At 37.9% G+C, this 20,066-nt stretch overlaps 1 protein-coding gene across 7 annotated transcripts in view; it reads right to left on the bottom strand.

The window, feature by feature from the left end:
* Positions 1-1,799: 1,799 nt before the first annotated feature.
* LOC128696978 (protein ST7 homolog) overlaps positions 1,800-20,066 on the bottom strand; it is a 113,035-nt gene continuing 94,768 nt past the window's right edge. For 6 of the 7 annotated variants that reach the window (XM_053788434.2, XM_053788435.2, XM_053788436.2 and 3 more), the window contains 5 exons: positions 17,473-17,580; positions 13,244-13,379; positions 7,692-7,831; positions 2,281-2,390; positions 1,800-2,141 (listed from right to left, as the gene is read on the bottom strand). In XM_053788434.2, coding sequence (XP_053644409.1) covers positions 2,295-2,390; positions 7,692-7,831; positions 13,244-13,379; positions 17,473-17,580 — 480 coding nt within the window. In that variant the 3' untranslated portion in view covers positions 1,800-2,141; positions 2,281-2,294. Of the gene's footprint in view, positions 2,142-2,280; positions 2,391-5,034; positions 5,108-7,691; positions 7,832-13,243; positions 13,380-17,472; positions 17,581-20,066 lie in introns of all 7 variants that reach the window. The other variant, XR_011393299.1, reaches the window with a different exon arrangement.

Genomic DNA, 20,066 nt, shown 5'->3' with positions numbered 1-20,066 from the left:
CTGTGCATTTATAATCATTCCTCAATCTTTGTTTCATGCATTTATAATCACCCCCAAGCTGTTTCTCTCTTATTCATTTATAACCCCCTCCAAACATTTCTCTGTTTCATGCCTTTATTACTACCTCTGGATGTTGCTGTTTCATATTTTTAGCACTACCACATGTTTCACTCTACTATATTCTTTAAAATCATAAACACCTTATGAAGAGTATATTACAGGAATTTTAAGATAAAATGTTCTTTTATATTAAGAAGGATATGGAAACAATATATAATGCAAAACTAAATTCATTAAATAATCTGTTATTTTAATGTACAAGATGCACAAATGTAAAAAAAAAAAAAAAAAAAAAAAAAAAAAAAAGTACACCAATACTTCATTTGTGCCGAGTCTCACAAGCAATAAAACTGATTATAAGACATCAAATTTTGAAAATTATATAACTCACTGAATCTAATTACATCACAAATAAATGATGACAATTTTTTTTTAGTTACTTATCCAGAATCTAAAATCTGAGATATTCACGAGTCCATTTTTCTTCAGACTTATTTTTATATCATATTGATGGAAAGCGCTAAACCTATAAGGGTTGCGTAGCGCTGGTTATATCCTGGATAACCAAGGTCCCTCTTATGTAATGTTACGATGTCAGAAGTTTTACAAATAATGAGGAACTAGGAACTCATTCACAGAAGCCATATGAATCTGACTTAAATAATGTACACAAGATACAAAAATTTCTTTTATATTTATTAAATGTCACCCTGCCTCGGTCACCCTGCCTCGGTGGGAGACGGCCGACTTGTTGAAGAAAAAAAAAATATATTTTTGTTACAATTGTGCACACACTTTACCTTTTCAGTGTTTCACATTTTCATTGGCTTTCAACTGAGCCATTGTTCCACCCACTGGTGGAAATTTGTGGTGGATGGAACATAATGAACAATGACTCAATTTACAGCCAATGAAAATTGGAACACTGAAAAGAGAATGCTGTACATGCAGGGCCCTCCTGTATTAAATTTTCATACTGATCAAATAAGCCAAGGCTTTAAATCTGGTACTCTCAGGTATGGGCATATAGACAAAGAAAAAAAAAGATGCCAAGTTATTAATTTTTTCTCGCTTTAAATCATAAACTGAAAACATCTTTACCAAACAGCAAGTCCGTGCTTCGGAAAATAAATATAATATATTCTCTCATAAAATTCATCATGTTTGCTTGCTCTTTCTTTTGTCTGGGAAGCAGCTAATATTGACACCTTTGTAGACACAGTAATTCATATATATAGAGGTGCTAACAAGTTGTAGTGTATAATCAGCCTTTACTAAAACTATGAAGATTAAAAAGTATCCAGAGTTACAATTATTATACTTTAAAAAATTAACCAAACATTTGTCTTTCAAAATATATATCCTTTGTGTCAATATTATGCAAGTATGGATACACGGCATTTCATGTACATTATTTATAGTTTTACTCAAATGGTTCCCATTAAAAAATATATAAATATGTATGTTTTAAAAAGTATACCTTTAGACTATTTGTATAACACACCAGTAATTCAACAATTTTGATATTTCCTAAATAAAATCTTGTTTATCCAAATTAAAATTTTTTGCATAGCAAGTTACAAAGCAGACTGCAAATACAATACACATAAGACCTGATATACTCAACTTTAGCAATCTTTACTCGTGTATGAGTTCACATTCTATTATATATCTGGTGAATAAATGGGATGTTCTTATTTCATATAATCTCTGGCTCTAAGTTATCTAGTCATGTTGACAAAATAAATATATCTTGATTGTTTTGTGCAATGGACACCAGCATCTCAGTATGAGTCATGTTTGTCTCTCTTCATTCATAAATAACCATACAAGTTCAAGCATACTTAAGTACAATTTGTAACTCTAAACAGCAAATCACAACACTAGGTGTGACAAAATAAGCAATTGGAGCCTGCGGTTGATTTAATTAAAACTAAAATCTTCAATATCAGGAAATAGTTTTACTGCACCAACCAACACTATCAGTAGCTAATTTTGACACAATAACAATATCTGCTGCAGGATGTGTTGAAATGAAACGTCAATGACAAAGAATGATGCTCCCAGCAGTTGCTACCATACTGAAAGAAAAATGATCATTTAATTAAAGCACTTACACTATTATTAGTGGTGGCACTAACAACACCATACTGTCACCCATGGTGGCATTTGTAAACAAAGAATCCAAGTCTATACTTAAATGACTAATTATGTAAGTACCTTAAGCATGATGGTCAGATTCGTGATAAGTGATGTAGGAGATTTGAAGGCAAAACCGCTTCTAACTTCTCTAGCACATACTGGATGGGAACATACCACCAACTCAGGAGCTGAAATATAAACAAATAATTATGGAAAGTTCTTGCACATAAAAGGAATTATAAATTACAGTAAACCATTGATTAACACGTGATCTATAAATACTTTTCGCAATAACACGATTGGAAAAAGTGCAATGATTTTGATGTGCACGTCCTATTTATTAGCTAGCACAGAGAATATCTAGGTAAAAACACAGGACACTGCAGGTTCTTTGCCCTCCATCTAGTAGTGAACCTACAGGCTAGCCCAGTGTCTAGTTGCACTCTTTAATAAACACAATCTCCCACGTCATCGGTTCTCCATGCATACGAGTCAAATACCATACTCAGCCTATTTCGGCGATTCAAATTTTTATCTTTTCACTGACCAATCTTGTCTCTGGATAGTAACCATGGCACCCAAGAGGAATGTGAGTGATGCTGGAAGTGTTAAGAAGCATAAGCATAAAAGTCTTGGTGTTTTAAAAAATTTGAGATTCTAGATAAACTTAAGTGGTACATGTGACAGAGGCAGCATGAGTAACTCAGGCTGACTGAAAAAATGACACAGATCACAACAATTAAATAAGATGGAAAAATTGAAGGAGTGGACAGAGTAGTAAAGCAAAAAAGGTGCACCACTTAATTAATTTCATCATAACAAAGGAAAAAGCCTAAAAGCATTATAAAACAGTGCATAATGAGGAGAGGCTGAACAAGAGTGCCTGTTTGGTACTGGCTGGTTCCACAGGTTCAAGATCCACAACCAGTTGCAAAATGTTAAATTTTCTGGTTCAAGTGCTGCTGCTGGTCACAGGGAATTTCCATGATGAATTAGGAGAAACTATTTCTTAAGGTGGTTCAGAGTTGGAGTAAATGTTTAATGTTCGCAAGGGAAGTGTTTATTGGACAATAATGCCATGGAGAACCTACATCAGCCACCTTGACAAAAGTGTAATGGAATTCAAGGCAGCAAAGGATAGTTTCAGCCTTTTACTGTTTGAAATGCATCAGGCGATTTTAATTATAAATCCATGCTTATTTACCACTCCAAATTTCTCAGTGCTTTGTAAGGTACTGACTAAGCCTCTTTGCCAGTTATTTGGAGGTCAAACCCATCAACATGGATGATAGAGGCCTTACTTATTGGTTGGTTTGAGCATCATATTATTCCCAAAGTCATGTTTTACCTGCATTACAAGAACTTTGTATTTAAGTTTCTCTTTATTCTTGAAAATTACTGCATTCATTCAGAACTCTTGGAGGATGTGCACCAACATCTAAAGTTGTGCTTTTACCACCAAACACATCATCATTAATACAACTACTGGATCAAGGAGTGACTAAGACATTAAGGTGCAGTGATGTAGAAACTTGTCCAGGCAATGGACCCTGAATCAGAGTCTGGAGTGCCAGAATTCTGGCATAAATTTAACATTGCAGATACCATCAACTATGCCAACTATCAGTTGCATGAAGTACTGCATAGTAAAACATACCAGACACACATTATAGAATACCTCGGTACTTCAAAAGAACCATCACCTAATGACAACTCTGCATCGACATTAGTGCAAGCACCTCAGCCACCTGTCTTCCACCCCAGCCCAGTAAGATCACTCCTTTCAAAACTGACTTACAAAAGCAACCATAATTAAACCCTTCAGTGTCCAGACCCCACTTTAAAAAAAAATTCTTCTGAAATGGTAAAGAATCTTTTTCTGAACGTAATGACACCAAAAGCTAGCAGTCTGGGTGCAACCATCCTAGAATTTGAGAAAGATTTTTCCAAGTACAGTATTTTTATACTTTATTTAGTTTCATTTGATGTTAGAATGATATATCATGCCCACTTGACCATGCCCTCACCTACCACCCACATGTCCCCTGCAGGAGGACAAGTGCACTCACTCTCTACCAGTCACCCCTTGCAGTGGTAGGGAGGCAACTACCACTACCCCGACCAGAAAGCAACAGACAGATATATGCACCTTCCCTCCCATGAATGCCCACACACTAGCTTATCCCTACGCCTCTTTCACCTTGAATGATAAACCAGTATACCAGTATACTATGCACACATCAAAATATACTGCACTAAGGCCTGATATTGTACATTAGAGAAGAATGCACCATGGCAAAGACCTGAATGCACTGGCATGCCTTACGTGCACTAACCCTCATGCCCTACACATGCACACCCTGTGTTCCCCGCATTCCCAGGAGCATCCATGCATACCCTATCAATGACAGGCTTCATGCACACTTAACATGAAACACTTGGTGCCTTACCAAGCACCAGCATGTGATGTTAAAAACATTATATAGATAAAGATCTACATTATCAATTTATATTCTTAAAAAATAGATACAGTAAACCCTCAATTAACCCAGTGGCTTAACTTCCAATTGTGTCCAATGAAGTGAAGAACATGTGAAAAAATAAGGTTACATACCAGACACCTGCAAATTGGCAAAAAAAAAAAAAAATTCTTAACATTCTACTAGATAAAAATTAGTAGTTTATCTTACATTCTGTTAATTATTACATGAGGTATTTAAAGAATGTGAGGAGGGTTAACATTGGCCTACTGGGGCGAGTTGAGTGTAGCAAGCTTTATCAACTGACATGCGCTCGGTAAACATTGTAAAAATAAAAGCCAAATTTCCTTACCAAACTGTACCAAAAATAAATGATGTAGGTGTCATAGTCTCGTGCATAGAGTCGCAGCTCTCATCAGTGAGGTCTGGAGATCAAATCCCCGGCCAGAAAAGACAAAAGTAAATGAACTCGCCATATATACTGTATACAAAATGAACATATACCAAAGAAAAAATGCATTTGATAAAGCAGAAACAAAAACTATTGTACAAAAATGTGGGAGGCAGCTTCAGCTACCACCACACCACACCACCACCACTACCACCATCACCCCTGCCACTACCACCTCCTCATCTCTACTACCATCAGCAGCAGCAGCAGCAGCAATCAACACAAGTCAAAAACAAAAGTAACATGTTCTTTCCAAACTGTACAAATACTGAACCAAGCCTACAAAAGAAACGCATACTAAAGATGAAAGCCTTCGAGAAAATATTAACCCAGTATGCTGTATGATCATAGATTTCCATATCTAACTCTATGCATGAGGGGCCGATAACATTGTGTTAAATGGAAGAGACAATAACACCACACACTTGGGCCTAAGTGAAGCCAGAGTCAGCAGGGAAATAACATGCCTCCATCTCCTCTCTCAAAACATTGCTGATGATATAACAAGAGTAGCAACTAGCAGTTATTTGCCCCCACAACGACTCTCATTTTATTAGTCAAATAAATATTACTATGCTTGACAGAGCATGGTTTGAGGAATCCTTAAATAGTGTAATGTTTTCGTGCAGTCAGCTGGTGTCATGGGAGCCTCAGTCAGTACATATTGTGTCTGCTAGACATCAGAAATCTTCCTATGAGGATAGACTGAGGGCACTGAAACTGAAGCAGAGCTCAATGAGGTGTAAGTTGTGGTAGCTCTCAAATCCCACAGCAGCAGCAGCAGCAGCAGCAGCAGCAGCATCACCACCACCATCATCATCACCAATAAATAACAAAAAAGGCACAATACCGTGACTGGAACGATACACAAATAACCCGCACATAAAAGAGAGAAGCTTACGACGACGTTTTGGTCCGACTTGAACCATTGACAAAGTCACACTAACTAGAGGTGGAGCAGAACGGCTATATATAGGCAGGAAGAGGTGGTGGTAGTAGTAGTAGTAGTAGTACAAGAGTTGTATATAATACCGACAAGATGAAATTAAGACACATGCACAACACCCGGGCATCCCCATCATAGACGTTTCGCCATCCAGCCAGCCACTGGATGGCGAAACGTCCACAACAAAGACAACCAGACGCCGCACATGTGTCTTAATTTCATCAAATTAATTTCATCAAATTAAGACACATGTGAGGCGTCTGGTTGTCTTTGTTGTGGACGTTTCGCCATCCAGTGGCTGGCTGGATGGCGAAACGTCTATGATGGGGATGCCCGGGTGTTGTGCATGTGTCTTAATTTCATCTTGTCGGTATTATATACAACTCTTGTACTACTACTACTACCACCACCTCTTCCTGCTTATATATAGCCGTCCTGCTCCACCTCTGGTTAGTGTGACTTTGTCAATGGTCCAAGTCAGACCGAAACGTCGTCGCAAGCTTCTCTCTTTTATGTGCGGGTTATTTGTGTATCATCATCACCACCATCACAACTTCACTACACAACTTTCTTGTTATTATCAAGGCACAGTAATTAATGTAATTATGGGTTACTAGCCTTCATGCACTGCCTCCTACTTTCACTATACACTGCAAAACATCTTGTACCTCAGTTTTCTTAGAAACCCATGGAATTTCACAATTTACATCTTGGTACCTCCATCATCACTAGTATCCCGAGACGAGGTAAAGATAAGATCCAAAATCATTTGATAAACACAGACAACCATGCTATGCTTCCAGAAAGTCACTGTCGAGAGTGTAGTGCGATGACGCCAAAGCATGATGCCGGGAGTTCCCTATCTGAAAGTGGTTTTAGGGGATATCTTCCATATGACCAAGTCTCAGATCAGGCCTCCTAAGTTAGAAAGTTAAAGTTAAGTGATAAGAACTATAAAGAAGAGCAAGGGGCTAGTAACCCCTTCTCCTGCATAAATTACTACATGTAAAAAGAAAAACTTTTGTTTTTCTTCTTAGGTCACCCTGCCTCAGTAGGAGATGGCCGGTGCATTAAAAAGAATTATTGAGAGAGCCACAAGAAAGTAAAGGTATGTGTATATTGAATAGAAGTTGGAGTTTGTGAAATTAAAAACAATAGCCTCTCCCACCAATGTGTGGCCACCCTGGGTTTCATGCATCACTCTTGAATACTTCACAAATTATAGCATGTGCATCAGGGGAGTTTTCAGAGCAAATCAAATTATGGTTACTGTTAATAACATAAAAAAAGGCACAATACCATAACCAGAACAATACACAAATAACCGACACATAGAAGAGAGGAGCTTATGATGATGTAAGCTCCTCTCTTCTATGTACGGGTTATTTGTGTATGGTTACTGTTTTTCAATCGAGTGTTGATGAATTCGTCTTTCTTGAGATCATTTTAATTACTGTATTAATGAAGGGTTTACTGTACCATTTCTAAAGTAGAAAAAAAAAGAATAAAAAAAATACACAATAGACTACTGAATATAAAAATGCTGCCTCAGAGACGATAACATAAGGAATTAGAATGACACTATGTAAAGGATTATTCCACTTAAACGCACCGTCTTGGCCAGGGCCCCCATGGGTTCTGGATACTGGTGAGTGAGTAGTGCCAGAAGAGCTGTGAAGGAACACAACCCTGCGGTAAACACAATGAAGAATGGCAACTCCTTCTTTGGGTATACTGACACCTCATGGAAAGCTGTGTAGGAAAACATAAATATGCAGGCTATAAAAAGATATTTTCTTTATGATGATGAAAAAATTACATCTGAAAAATACATCTAACAAAAGGTGAGCATTCAAACATTGAAAGTATGGATATGCTTAAAATCATTATGAATAATTAAACTACAATATTTCTTATTAATACAACTAATACTCTACTGAGATTCTTTTCATAACATTGCATGAATGATACTTAACCCTTTCAGGGTTTCGGACGTACTAGCACAGCTTACGCACCAGGGTTTTTGACGTTCTAGCGCCCTCAAATCTAGTGAGAGAAAGCTGGTAGGCCTACATGTGAAAGAATGGGTCTATGCAGTCAGTGTGCGCAGTATAAAAAAAATCCTGCAGCACACAGTGTGTAATGAGAAAAAAAAAACTTTGACAGTGTTTTTGGATTAAAACAGCGACTTTGCAATGTATTTTCGTATGGTACTTATTGTTGTGTTCTAGTTTTCCTGGTCTCATTTTATAGAATGGAAGACATTACAGAAATTGAGATGATTTTGACTAGTTTTACAATGAAAAGTACCTTGAAATTGAGCTCAAAGTAGCAGAAATGTTCGATTTTTACCAAACTTCAAAAGTAAACAAACCATGCTAAGCGTATAATACATGTCAACTGGTGAGTCTAATATTCTTTCACAAGTGCGCCGATATTATTTATACCATTTCTACACAAATGCAGTAGTCTGCATAACAGTAAATCTTCTATTTTTTGTGAGATTAAAAAATTCAAAGTGGAAAGCAAAAGAATGTAAGAGGGGCATGGGGACATGACTAATGAACAGAGAAAATGTTAATTTAGTGCCAGGAATGTCTTTCTTGTTTATTCTGGACCCTATTTGGAAATTGGCATCTTTTGAAATTTGTGTGAAATTGGCAAAATTGCTAAATTCTGACCACTGTACTGGATAGTTGAAATCGGTAAGTGGGTGGTTTCTTGTACTCATTCGATAGAAAAAAATGGAGTTCTAGCAAAATAGTTATGATTTTTGTCAACTAGTACACTGGAATTGGCCGAAAATAGGGCTCAAAGTGGGCAAAATCGCCGATGCGTAAACATCATCGAGACCGCTAACTTCGCGAGAGCATAATTCTGTAAGTTTTCCATCATATTTCATACTTTTAGTGTCATTATGACTGGGAAAAGATTCTCTATCTTTTCATAAGATTTTTTTTTTTTTTTTTTTGAAATTTGGGCGACCCTGAGAACAAGTCTGGGAGAGGGCCTGGGTACCCTGAAAGGGTTAAAGAAGCACGTGTCCCTTTTTGCATAACATTTATAAAGAGAAAGAAAAAAAACTACATGTTTTAAAAGTAAACATGCTAAAATTCTCTTTGTTTCTGGAGTCAATAAATTTATTATTATTATTAACAAGTCGGCCATTTCCCACCAAGGCAGGGTGGCCTGAAAAGGAAAAACTTTCATCATTTTCACTCCATCACTGTCTTCAGAATGCAGACACCCCTCCTTCAGAATGCAGACACTACTTCCCATCTCCAGGACTCAAGTCCGGCCTGCCGGTTTCCCTGAATCCCTTCATAAATGTTACCTTGCTCACTCTCCAACAACACGTCAAGTATTAAAAAATATTTGTCTCCATTCACTACTATCAAATGCGCTCACGCATGCTTGCTGGAAATCCAAGCCCCTCGCACACAAAACCTCCTTTACCCCCTCCCTCCAACCTTTCCTAGGCCGACCCCTACCCCGCCTTCCCTCCACTACAGATTTGTACACTAAGTCATTCTATTTTGTTCCATCCTCTCTACATGTCCAAACCACCTCAACAACCCCTCCTCAACCCTCTGGATAACAGTTTTGATGATCCTGCACCTCCTCCTAATTTCCAAACTACGAATTCTCTGTATTATATTCACACCACACATTGCCCTCAGACACGACATCTCCACTGCCTCTAGCCTTCTCCTTCTTGCAACATTCACCACTCATGCTTCACACCCACATAAGAGTGTTGGTACAACTATACTCTCATACATTCCCCTCTTTGCTTCCACACACAAAGTTCTTTGTCTCCACAGACTCCTAAGTGCACCACTCACCCTTTTTCCCTCATCAATTCTATGATTCACCTCATTCTTCATAGATCCATCCGCTAACATGTCCACTCCCAAATATCTGAATACATTCACCTCATCCATACTCCCTCCCTCCAATCTGATATACAATCTTTCATCACCTAATCTTCTTATCCTCATCACCTTACTTTTTCCTATATTCACTTTTATTACTTTTCTTCTTTTACATACCCTCCCAAACTCATCCAACAACCTCTGCAACTTCTCTTCAGAATCTCCCAAAAGCACAGTGTCATCAGCAAAGAGCAACTATGACAACTCCCACTTTGTGTTAGATTCTTTATCTTTTAACTCCACATCTCTTGCCAAGACCCTCGCATTCACTTCTCTTACAACCCCATCCATAAATATATTAACCAACCATGGTGACATCACACATCCTTGTCTAAGGCCTACTTTTAAAGGGAAAATTTTAGATTATTTCATATTTTAGGCATCTTTATCTGTATTTTTTCTATTTGGTTCAACCCTTTCACTGTCTCCCAAGTAGATCTATGTCACCGATGCCAGTGTTCCTCACGTAGATCTGCAAGGGGTAAATTTTGGCCTAGATATGAGAGAACAGGTCTGTACAGTGAGTATGTACAGTATAAAAAGATCCTACCCCTTGCACTGCATGGGGCAGGATCGAGAAAAACAAGTAAAATGGTAAAGTCTAACCGGCTCACCTGAATCCTTTCATAAAGTTACCCTGCTTATACTCCAATAGCATATCCATTTAAAACCATTTGTTTGTCTCCATGCACCTCTAACACGATCACACGAGATCACAAATACATAATATTTCTTAGAAAAAATATTTTTATTATTATTTTTTATTATCACACTGGCCGATTCCCACCAAGGCAGGGTGGCCCGAAAAAGAAAAACTTTCACCATCATTCACTCCATCACTGTCTTGCCAGAAGGGTGCTTTACACTACAGTTTTTAAACTGCAACATTAACATCCCTCCTTCAGAGTGCAGGCACTGTACTTCCCATCTCCAGGACTCAAGTCCGGCCTGCCGGTTTCCCTGAACCCCTTCATAAATGTTACTTTGCTCACACTCCAACAGCACGTCAAGTATTAAAAATCATTTGTCTCCATTCACTCCTATCAAACACGCTCACGCATGCCTGCTGGAAGTCCAAGCCCGTCGCACACAAAACCTCCTTTACCCCCTCCCTCCAACCTTTCCTAGGCCGACCCCTACCCCGCTTTCCTTCCACTACAGACTGATACACTCTTGAAGTTATTCTGTTTCGCTCCATTCTCTCCACATGTCCGAACCACCTCAACAACCCTTCCTCAGCCCTCTGGACAACAGTTTTGGTAATCCCGAACCTCCTCCTAACTTCCAAACTGCGAATTCTCTGCATTATATTCACACCACACATTGCCCTCAGACATGACATCTCCACTGCCTCCAGCCTTCTCCTCGCTGCAACATTCATCACCCATGCTTCACACCCATATAAGAGCGTTGGTAAAACTATACTCTCATACATTCCCCTCTTTGCCTCCAAGGACAAAGTTCTTTGACTCCACAGACTCCTAAGTGCACCACTCACCCTTTTCCCCTCATCAATTCTATGATTCACCTCATCTTTCATAGACCCATCCGCTGACACGTCCACTCCCAAATATCTGAATACATTCACCTCCTCCATACTCTCTCCCTCCAATCTGATATCCAGTCTTTCATCACCTAATCTTTTTGTTATCCTCATAACCTTACTCTTTCCTGTATTCACTTTCAATTTTCTTCTTTTGCACACCCTACCAAATTCATCCACCAATCTCTGCAACTTCTCTTCAGAATCTCCCAAGAGCACAGTGTCATCAGCAAAGAGCAACTGTGACAACTCCCACTTTAAGTGTGATTCTTTATCTTTTAACTCCACGCCTCTTGCCAAGACCCTCGCATTTACTTCTCTTACAACCCCATCTATAAATATATTAAACAACCACGGTGACATCACACATCCTTGTCTAAGGCCTACTTTTACTGGGAAATAATTTCCCTCTTTCCTACATACTCTAACTTGAGCCTCACTATCCTCGTAAAAACTCTTCACTGCTTTCAGTAACCTACCTCCTACACCATACACCTGCAACATCTGCCACATTGCCCCCCTCTCCACCCTGTCATACGCCTTTTCCAAATCCATAAATGCCACAAAGACCTCTTTAGCCTTATCTAAATACGGTTCACTTACATGTTTCACTGTAAACACCTGGTCCACACACCCCCTACCTTTCCTAAAGCCTCCTTGTTCATCTGCTATCCTATTCTCCGTCTTACTCTTAATTCTTTCAATAATAACTCTACCATACACTTTGCCAGGTATACTCAACAGACTTATCCCCCTATAATTTTTGCACTCTCTTTTATCCCCTTTGCCTTTATACAAAGGAACTATGCATGCTCTCTGCCAATCCCTAGGTACCTTACCCTCTTCCATACATTTATTAAATAATTGCACCAACCACTCCAAAACTATATCCCCACCTGCTTTTAACATTTCTATCTTTATCCCATCAATCCCGGCTGCCTTACCCCCTTTCATTTTAGAAAAAATATCATAATATAATGGAAGTAAGGATTTTTGCTTTGTGGACTACGATGGTCTTTGAAAACTAGTGTCATAGTATTCAATAAAATGTTAAGGACATTTCTGAGGAGTAGAAGAGAAAATAAACATCGTTCATATACAGTGGTACCCCGAGTTTCGAACTTTCTTCGTTCCAGAAGGCTGTTCAAGTGCCGTTACCGAACGAATTTGTTTCCATGAGGAATAATGTAAATTAGATTAGGCCGTTTCAGACCCCCAAAAATACACTTATAAAAGCATTTACAATAATACACTTACATAATTGGTCGAGTTGGGAGCAGTTCGAAACTTGGGATACCACTGTACTATGTTAAGTGTCAATGAGAGACGAAAGTGTTGCTAAGTGGGAGAATTAGAGAACATCTGACTAATATACTAACAACTTGGAGTTCTCTGAGACTTTCTGATACCTTTTATCACCCAAATTATGCCACTCAATTTGAAGTAATTCTACTGGACAGGAAAAATATTATGAATGAGAAGCAGAAAATAAAAGGAATAAACCAGTGATTTATTTTAAGTTCTATCTTTAAATTACAACAATGAATGTGAATCACAAAACATACTGTATTTTAATAATTATCACTTATATTAATCATTCAAATCAAATACCATACATTTGACACTGGTGTATCATATCAATTTTAATACTAGCTACAGCAACACTTGACAAATGCAAGCACTCACATGGTAGAAGCTCTCGGTCAGCACACTCTGTACACGTAGGGTAAGGGTAGAAGAGGTGACCTTTTTCTAGAGGATATGGAATGATACGGAAGGTTCCCTCCCAAGTGCAGTGAAGGAGATTCAGAACCCCATCCACCTGTGGGAATAATTCATTGGTTAAAACAGATAAAAAATATTAACACTAAGACAACACCTGCTGTCTCCCTCAGAATCTACAAACTCCAAGAGAAACTCTCCAAGAGAAACTCTCAAGCCATAAATTCAGAAATGTTAAACTTATATTTGCACAAAAATATTGGGGACATGACTATGACTCCTTTACCGAAAGTACAGCAATCTATTTTTTTTTTATTTGGACATGATACATAGTTGTACAAAGAAATATAGTGATTGGGTGTACCTGCTAAAAGTCCCTTGTATGCAGAGCATTATGGGCAGGCTTAAAATTAACTTAATCTTAACTAAGCAATGATATATTCAGTGGTAAAAATTACAGTAAAATTACAGTATTGTAAAATGTGGCAGATATGTTCTTCAAAACTAGTGTGTAGTAAAATTATATGGTTGCAGTCCCTTTAACCTGGTCCTGGACAGTGCCGTGGCCCATCTTAGTAATGCTACTGGAAGTCACAACCTTACTTCCAAAGCAACTGTAGCACCATTAAAATGAGAATACTACCACGATCAGAACTAACAACATTTTTTGGGGCATAAAATTGAGTCAATATATACATACAGTATTAGAAATGTTGACAAAATCAATCCACATACAAATCAGATCTACACACGGTCTGATAATGAAGTGACACTCCAGCAGATTACAAACTGTAGTAACACGATAGTCTATGTCAAGAATCAGGTAGAAGAGGCACAGCAGATAGTATAGTATAGTATGCCTATAACTTACCTGCACATCCCTAGCACTGACAATCCAATAGATTTGTTGTACAGGGATGAAGAGATGATAAAATTTGTAAATAATGATTTGTGGTTTTATGGTTCTGAGTTTCTGACTAAGAAAAACTGTTGGCAAGAGAAGGAAAACATAGCTCCCAATCCTCTTGTAAACCTAGTAAAAAATTATGTTACTAAGAACGAGATTCCAGTTAGCTATAGATGAGACTAGATATTCAACATTGAAAAAGTTGCTCAATGTTTTTTCACTAGTTTTCAAATTTCTTCATATGCTGAACAATATTATTTTCCTCCTCACTTAAATGCTGAGTGCTGAGAAGGCAAATATCAGCAAGCTTGAGTGCCCAAAAACAGAAGAGAAATTGCTTTAGAGAAACTGAGATTAATAAATATATTAGGTCTACCAGGATGAGGAGCATATAATGAGGTGAAGAGGTAGAATCCAAAATGTGAAAGTAGATGAGAGAAGTGAAGCACTCTACCTTGAGTCATAAAAGTTATTCATTCACCTGTTTTATAGTACAAAGTGCTCACATAAGTGTACTGCATGGAGGATGCAGGATACATTGTGTCACTTACGACAGTCCTTTTGGATCATCCAGGGAAGAAAGTGTTATAAAAACTCCTTAGCATTGTGTTATAAGCCAAATGGTAGAACCAAGACCACAAGAGCATCACAATCTCAGACAACTTTTTAGCCAGCTCACTCTATCTTGATGGAATCTGTAACAATCCTAAAGTGATCCAAATGTTGAATCAAAGCTGCTGTGAATTCAATTTTTATTACAAGAGAGTTCCTTGAGACGGTGGCTTCTATAAGCATATGATTGGAAACAGTGACAAGGAACAGAAGGTTAATTTTGAACAGAAGGTTAATTTTGAAGAATTTTGGACAAGGTAGCACAGAAAAAAATAAAGTCAATAATAGATTCACAGTGTAGTGACCAGATTTCCAATACAGAAATCTTGATATCCCCACACTTGATTTATGGTAGGTGTCTTGAATTGCTTCCACTGATTAATACAACAATGCCCTAATGTACTGAGTTTGCAGTAACACTACTGTTGCAAAAAATCAGTGTATGACTGCTCCAAACAATATTGTGCTTATAGTAATGGTCTCATGATGGCACAATTTTAATTGATAAGAAAATAAGGTGTGTACTGAAACAATATTGAAGTCATGAGAGGTGTACATATGTAAGGGTGTATATATATCAGATATGTATATATGTGACAGTAAAGTCAGTGATTCAGTAACCTATGAGTTATGCTGACAACAATGCAGCTGCCACAGTGAACCAGCAGCATCCACAGACATGTAGTGGAGCAGCCACAGCAGTGAAGAAGGGACAATGCAACAATATGTCAGTACAAGCCAGTCTAATGTAGAAGTTTGTATTCAGCAGCAGCAGCAGCGAGAATAGCTGAACAATCAACTAGGAGCACAAACACTGCAGGATAGCAGCAGCAGCAGTACAATGTGTGAGTGTTCCTGCAAGGTCACAGAACACCGGGAGACAGTCACGACAATTCTCTCATTTTAGTAAGGCAGTATGTACATGATGTCCATGGCCATTTTTCTGTATGAAAAAAGAACTTAATGGAGAAGGTGTGGATTATGCAATACACTCCTTCCCATGGAAAGTAAGCCAATTCCACTTAAACTTTTCTCTCAATATGTCCCTTCAGTTACGGTCATTAGAAATGTGTCCTTTCAGGTACTGTCAGTATAAATATGCCCCTTCAGGTATGGTCAGTATAAGTATAAGAATTTGACTAACTCAGGCAACCTATAAAGTAATTACAGGTCGATGGAAGGGCACTTGAGAGTGAGGCCTAAAAACAATATGGACCAGACTACTTACTAGCTAAAGATAAGTATGTAATAATTTTTTTTTTTTAACAAGTCGGCCGTCTCCCACTGAGGCAGGGTGACCGAAAAAGAAAGAAAATCCCCAAAAAGAAAATACTTTCATCATCATTCAACACTTTCACCTCACTCACACATAATCACTGTTTTTGCAGAGGTGCTCAGAACACAACAGTTTAGAAGCATATACGTATAAAGATACACAACATAATCCCTCCAAACTGCTAATATCCCGAACCCCTCCTTTAGAGTGCAGGCATTGTACTTCCCATTTCCAGGAGGACTCTAGTTTGGCTATACAAAAATAACCAGTTTCTCTGAATCCCTTCACTAAATATTACCCTGCTTACACTCCAACAGATCGTCAGGTCCCAAATACCATTCGTCTCCATTCACTCCTATCGAACACGCTCATGCACGCCTGCTGGAAGTCCAAGCCCCTCGCCCACAAAAATTTCCCTTACCCCTTCCTTCCAATCTTTTCGAGGACGACCCCTACCCCGCCTTCCTTCCCCTACAGATTTATACACTCTCCATGTCATTCTACTTTGATCCATTCTCTCCAAATGACCAAACCACCTCAACAACCCCTCTTCAGCCCTCTGACTAATACTTGTATTAACTCCACACCTTCTCCTAATTTCCACACTCCGAATTTTCTGCATAATATTTACACTACACATTGCCCTTAGACAGGACATCTCCACTGCGTCCAACCACCTCCTCGCTGCTGCATTCACAACCCAAGCTTCACACCCACATAAGAGTGTTGGTACTACTATACTTTCATACATTCCCTTCTTTTCCTTCATATATAACATTTTTTGTCTCCACATATACTTCAATGCACCACTCACTTTTTTTCCCTCATCAATTCTATGATTAACCTCATCCTTCATAAATCCATCCGCCGACACGTCAACTCCCAAGTATCTGAAAGCATTCACTTCTTCCATACTCCTCCTCCCCAATTTAATATCCAATTTTTCTTTATCTAAATCATTTGATACCCTCATCACCTTACTCTTTTCTATGTTCACTTTCAACTTTCTACCTTTACACACACTCCCAATCTCATCCACTAACCTTTGCAATTTTTCTTTAGAATCTCCTATAAGCACAGTATCATCAGCAAAAAGCAACTGTGTCAATTCCCATTTTGTATTTAATTCCCCATAATTTAATCCCACCCGTCTCCCGAACACCCTAGCATTTACTTCTTTTACAACCCCATCTATAAATATATTAAACAACCATGGTGACATTTTATTGTGGCAACGTTTCACTCTTCAGGAGCTTTGTCAAGCTGTTAAAGATAATTTACCAATTTACCAAAATAAGACTTGCTTAAAAAAAGTCTTTAGAGTGCCTCTTACTCAGGAATCTAAACAAAATTTATTTAGTAATGTAATTTATTGTAAAGCTAGCCACATACACTTACCCTCTTCCAATGTGGAAGGTGAAAAAATGCATAAGCAATAGCCTCAGAGTCGCCTCGCTTAAGGATGTGCTCTGGTGGAAGAATGAGAGGCTTCATCTCCAGGAGATACTGGTGAAAAAAGAAGCCAGAAATTACTGTTATGTTTCTCAGGGAGACGTTATGCTTCAGAGATTCTCTCTTCTGTTCCTGGTTTTGCACAACCATTTAAAGCTAAAATGTTTTTTCTAGAATTTTTGACTTCACCCTTTCAGGGTCCGTGCCGTAGATCTACGGTTTTCAGTTGAGGGTCCAAACCGTAAATCTACGCCATGAGCTCAGTTCACTCTGATAAGCTGTGAGCGGTAAATTTGGGCCTAGATATGAGAGAATACATCTATGTGGTATGTGTGCACCACATAAAACAAATCCTGCAGCACACAGTGCATAATGAGAAAAAAAACAGACCGTAATTTTTGATTAAAGCAGCAACTTTGCAGTGTTTTTCGTACGTTTTTATAGTTGTATTTGCGATTTCTTGGTCTCATTTGATAGAATGGAAGATATATTACAGAAATTGAGATGATATTGATTGGTTTTAGTACTGAAAATGGCTTGAAACCGAGCTCAAAATAGCGGAAATGTTAAATTTTTGCCGATGTTCAAGAGTAAACAAATGACCTCACACGTCTAATACACACCAGCTGGTGGGTCTAATATACGTTCACAAATGAGATATTATTCATTCAATTATTACAATTATTATTGCATAACAGTAAATCTTCTATTTTTGGTTTGAATAAAAATTCATTGTGAATAAAAATTCAAAATGGAATTCATTTGTAGAGCCTGAAAAACGTAACTAATGAACAGAGGAAATGTTAGTTTAGTGCCAGGAATGACTGCATTGTTTATTCTGGACCCTATTTTGAATTTGGAATATTTTCAACTTTGTGTTAAATTGGTCAAATTACCAATTTCCGATCACTTTATTTTGTAGTTGAAACAGTTGACTTAGTGATTTCGTGTGCTCAATCGATAGAATAGAAGTAATACTAGTGAAATAGCTAAGAATTTGGTCGACTGAAATAATGTAATTGGCCTAAAATGGGAGTCAAAGTCAGTAAAATTGCCGATGCGTAAATATCACAGACACATCAAAATTCGCGAGAGCATAATTTCGTCAGTTTTCCATCAAATTTGGTACTTTTTGTTTAATTACCTTCAGAAAAAGAATCTCTACAACTTCATTAGAAAAAATAAAAAAAAATTTTTTGGAAAATTCTTGGACCCTGGTGCACACTTTGAAATTTGGCCTCTGGATCCTGAAAGGGTTATGCGAGTTAATTATCTGAATATAATTTTTCTGCACATTTATCAGCTCAAGTGGATATTGTTTTATAAGCACCTACTGCAAACAATAATTTTTTAATAAATTAAAAATATGGTTGCTGACCTAATTCTAGAATACATTATACAAGATTTTCATGGAAGAAAATTACCATATTTTCTGGCATATAAGGTGCAGTTTTCCCCCAAAAAGCCTCAGAAAATCAGCCTGTGCTTTATATGCTCAAAGTCAGGAACAATGGTAAGCTTTGTTACTGACAAGTGATGGTTTCAGTACAGCAGCACCAGTAAATTGAACACCTGAACAACCTTTCTAAAAAACTGTTTCCCAGATTACTTGAAAGTGATCATCAACTATTATAAAATATAATTTACATATTGCAAATACATAATAAGCAACCAGCTTCAGCAGATGTAAATAAATGTAAAGTAGCCATCTCTAAATAATAGGTAGCCATGTTTATTTTGGTGGTTGTTGGTAGTGGAGCAGACAAGAGGCTGCACAAGGTCGCACCTCTTTCAGCTACATACACTGCACACATGAGCAGCCACTCCATGGCTCTATCATTTTGCCAGACATATTTTCCACAAAATATGTCTGAGAAGAAGCTGGATGTCCTGGCTTTAAGTGAAACGAAGCTGAAGGGGGTGGGAGAGTTTCAATGGAGAGGAATAAATGGGATTAGGTCAGGGGTTTCAAATAGAGTTAGAGCTAAAGAAGGAGTAGCAATAATGTTGAAGGATAAGCTATGGCAGGAAAAGAGGGACTATAAATGTATTAATTCAAGGATTATGTGGAGTAAAATAAAGATTGGATGTGAAAAGTGGGTTATAGTAAGCGTGTATGCACCTGGAGAAGAAAGAAGTGTAGAGGAGAGAGAGAGATTTTGGGAAATGTTGAGTGAATGCATGGGGAGTTTTGAATCAAGTGTGAGAGTAATGGTGGTTGGGGATTTCAATGCTAAAGTGGGTAAAAATGTTATGGAGGGAGTAGTAGGTAAATTTGGGGTGCCAGGGGTAAATGTAAATGGGGAGCCTTTAATTGAACTATGTGTAGAAAGAGATTTGGTAATAAGTAATACATACTTTATGAAAAAGAGGATAAATAAATATACAAGGTATGATGTAGCACGTAATGAAAGTAGTTTGTTAGATTATGTATTGGTGGATAAAAGGTTGATGGGTAGGCTCCAGGATGTACATGTTTATAGAGGGGCAACTGATATATCGGATCATTATTTAGTTGTAGCTACAGTTAGAGTAAGAGG

Source organism: Cherax quadricarinatus, chromosome 49, assembly GCF_038502225.1.
Source record: "Cherax quadricarinatus isolate ZL_2023a chromosome 49, ASM3850222v1, whole genome shotgun sequence".
Taxonomy (NCBI): Eukaryota; Metazoa; Arthropoda; class Malacostraca; order Decapoda; family Parastacidae; genus Cherax; species Cherax quadricarinatus.
Note: the sequence above shows the minus strand (reverse complement) of the source record. Positions and strands in the feature narration are given on the sequence as shown.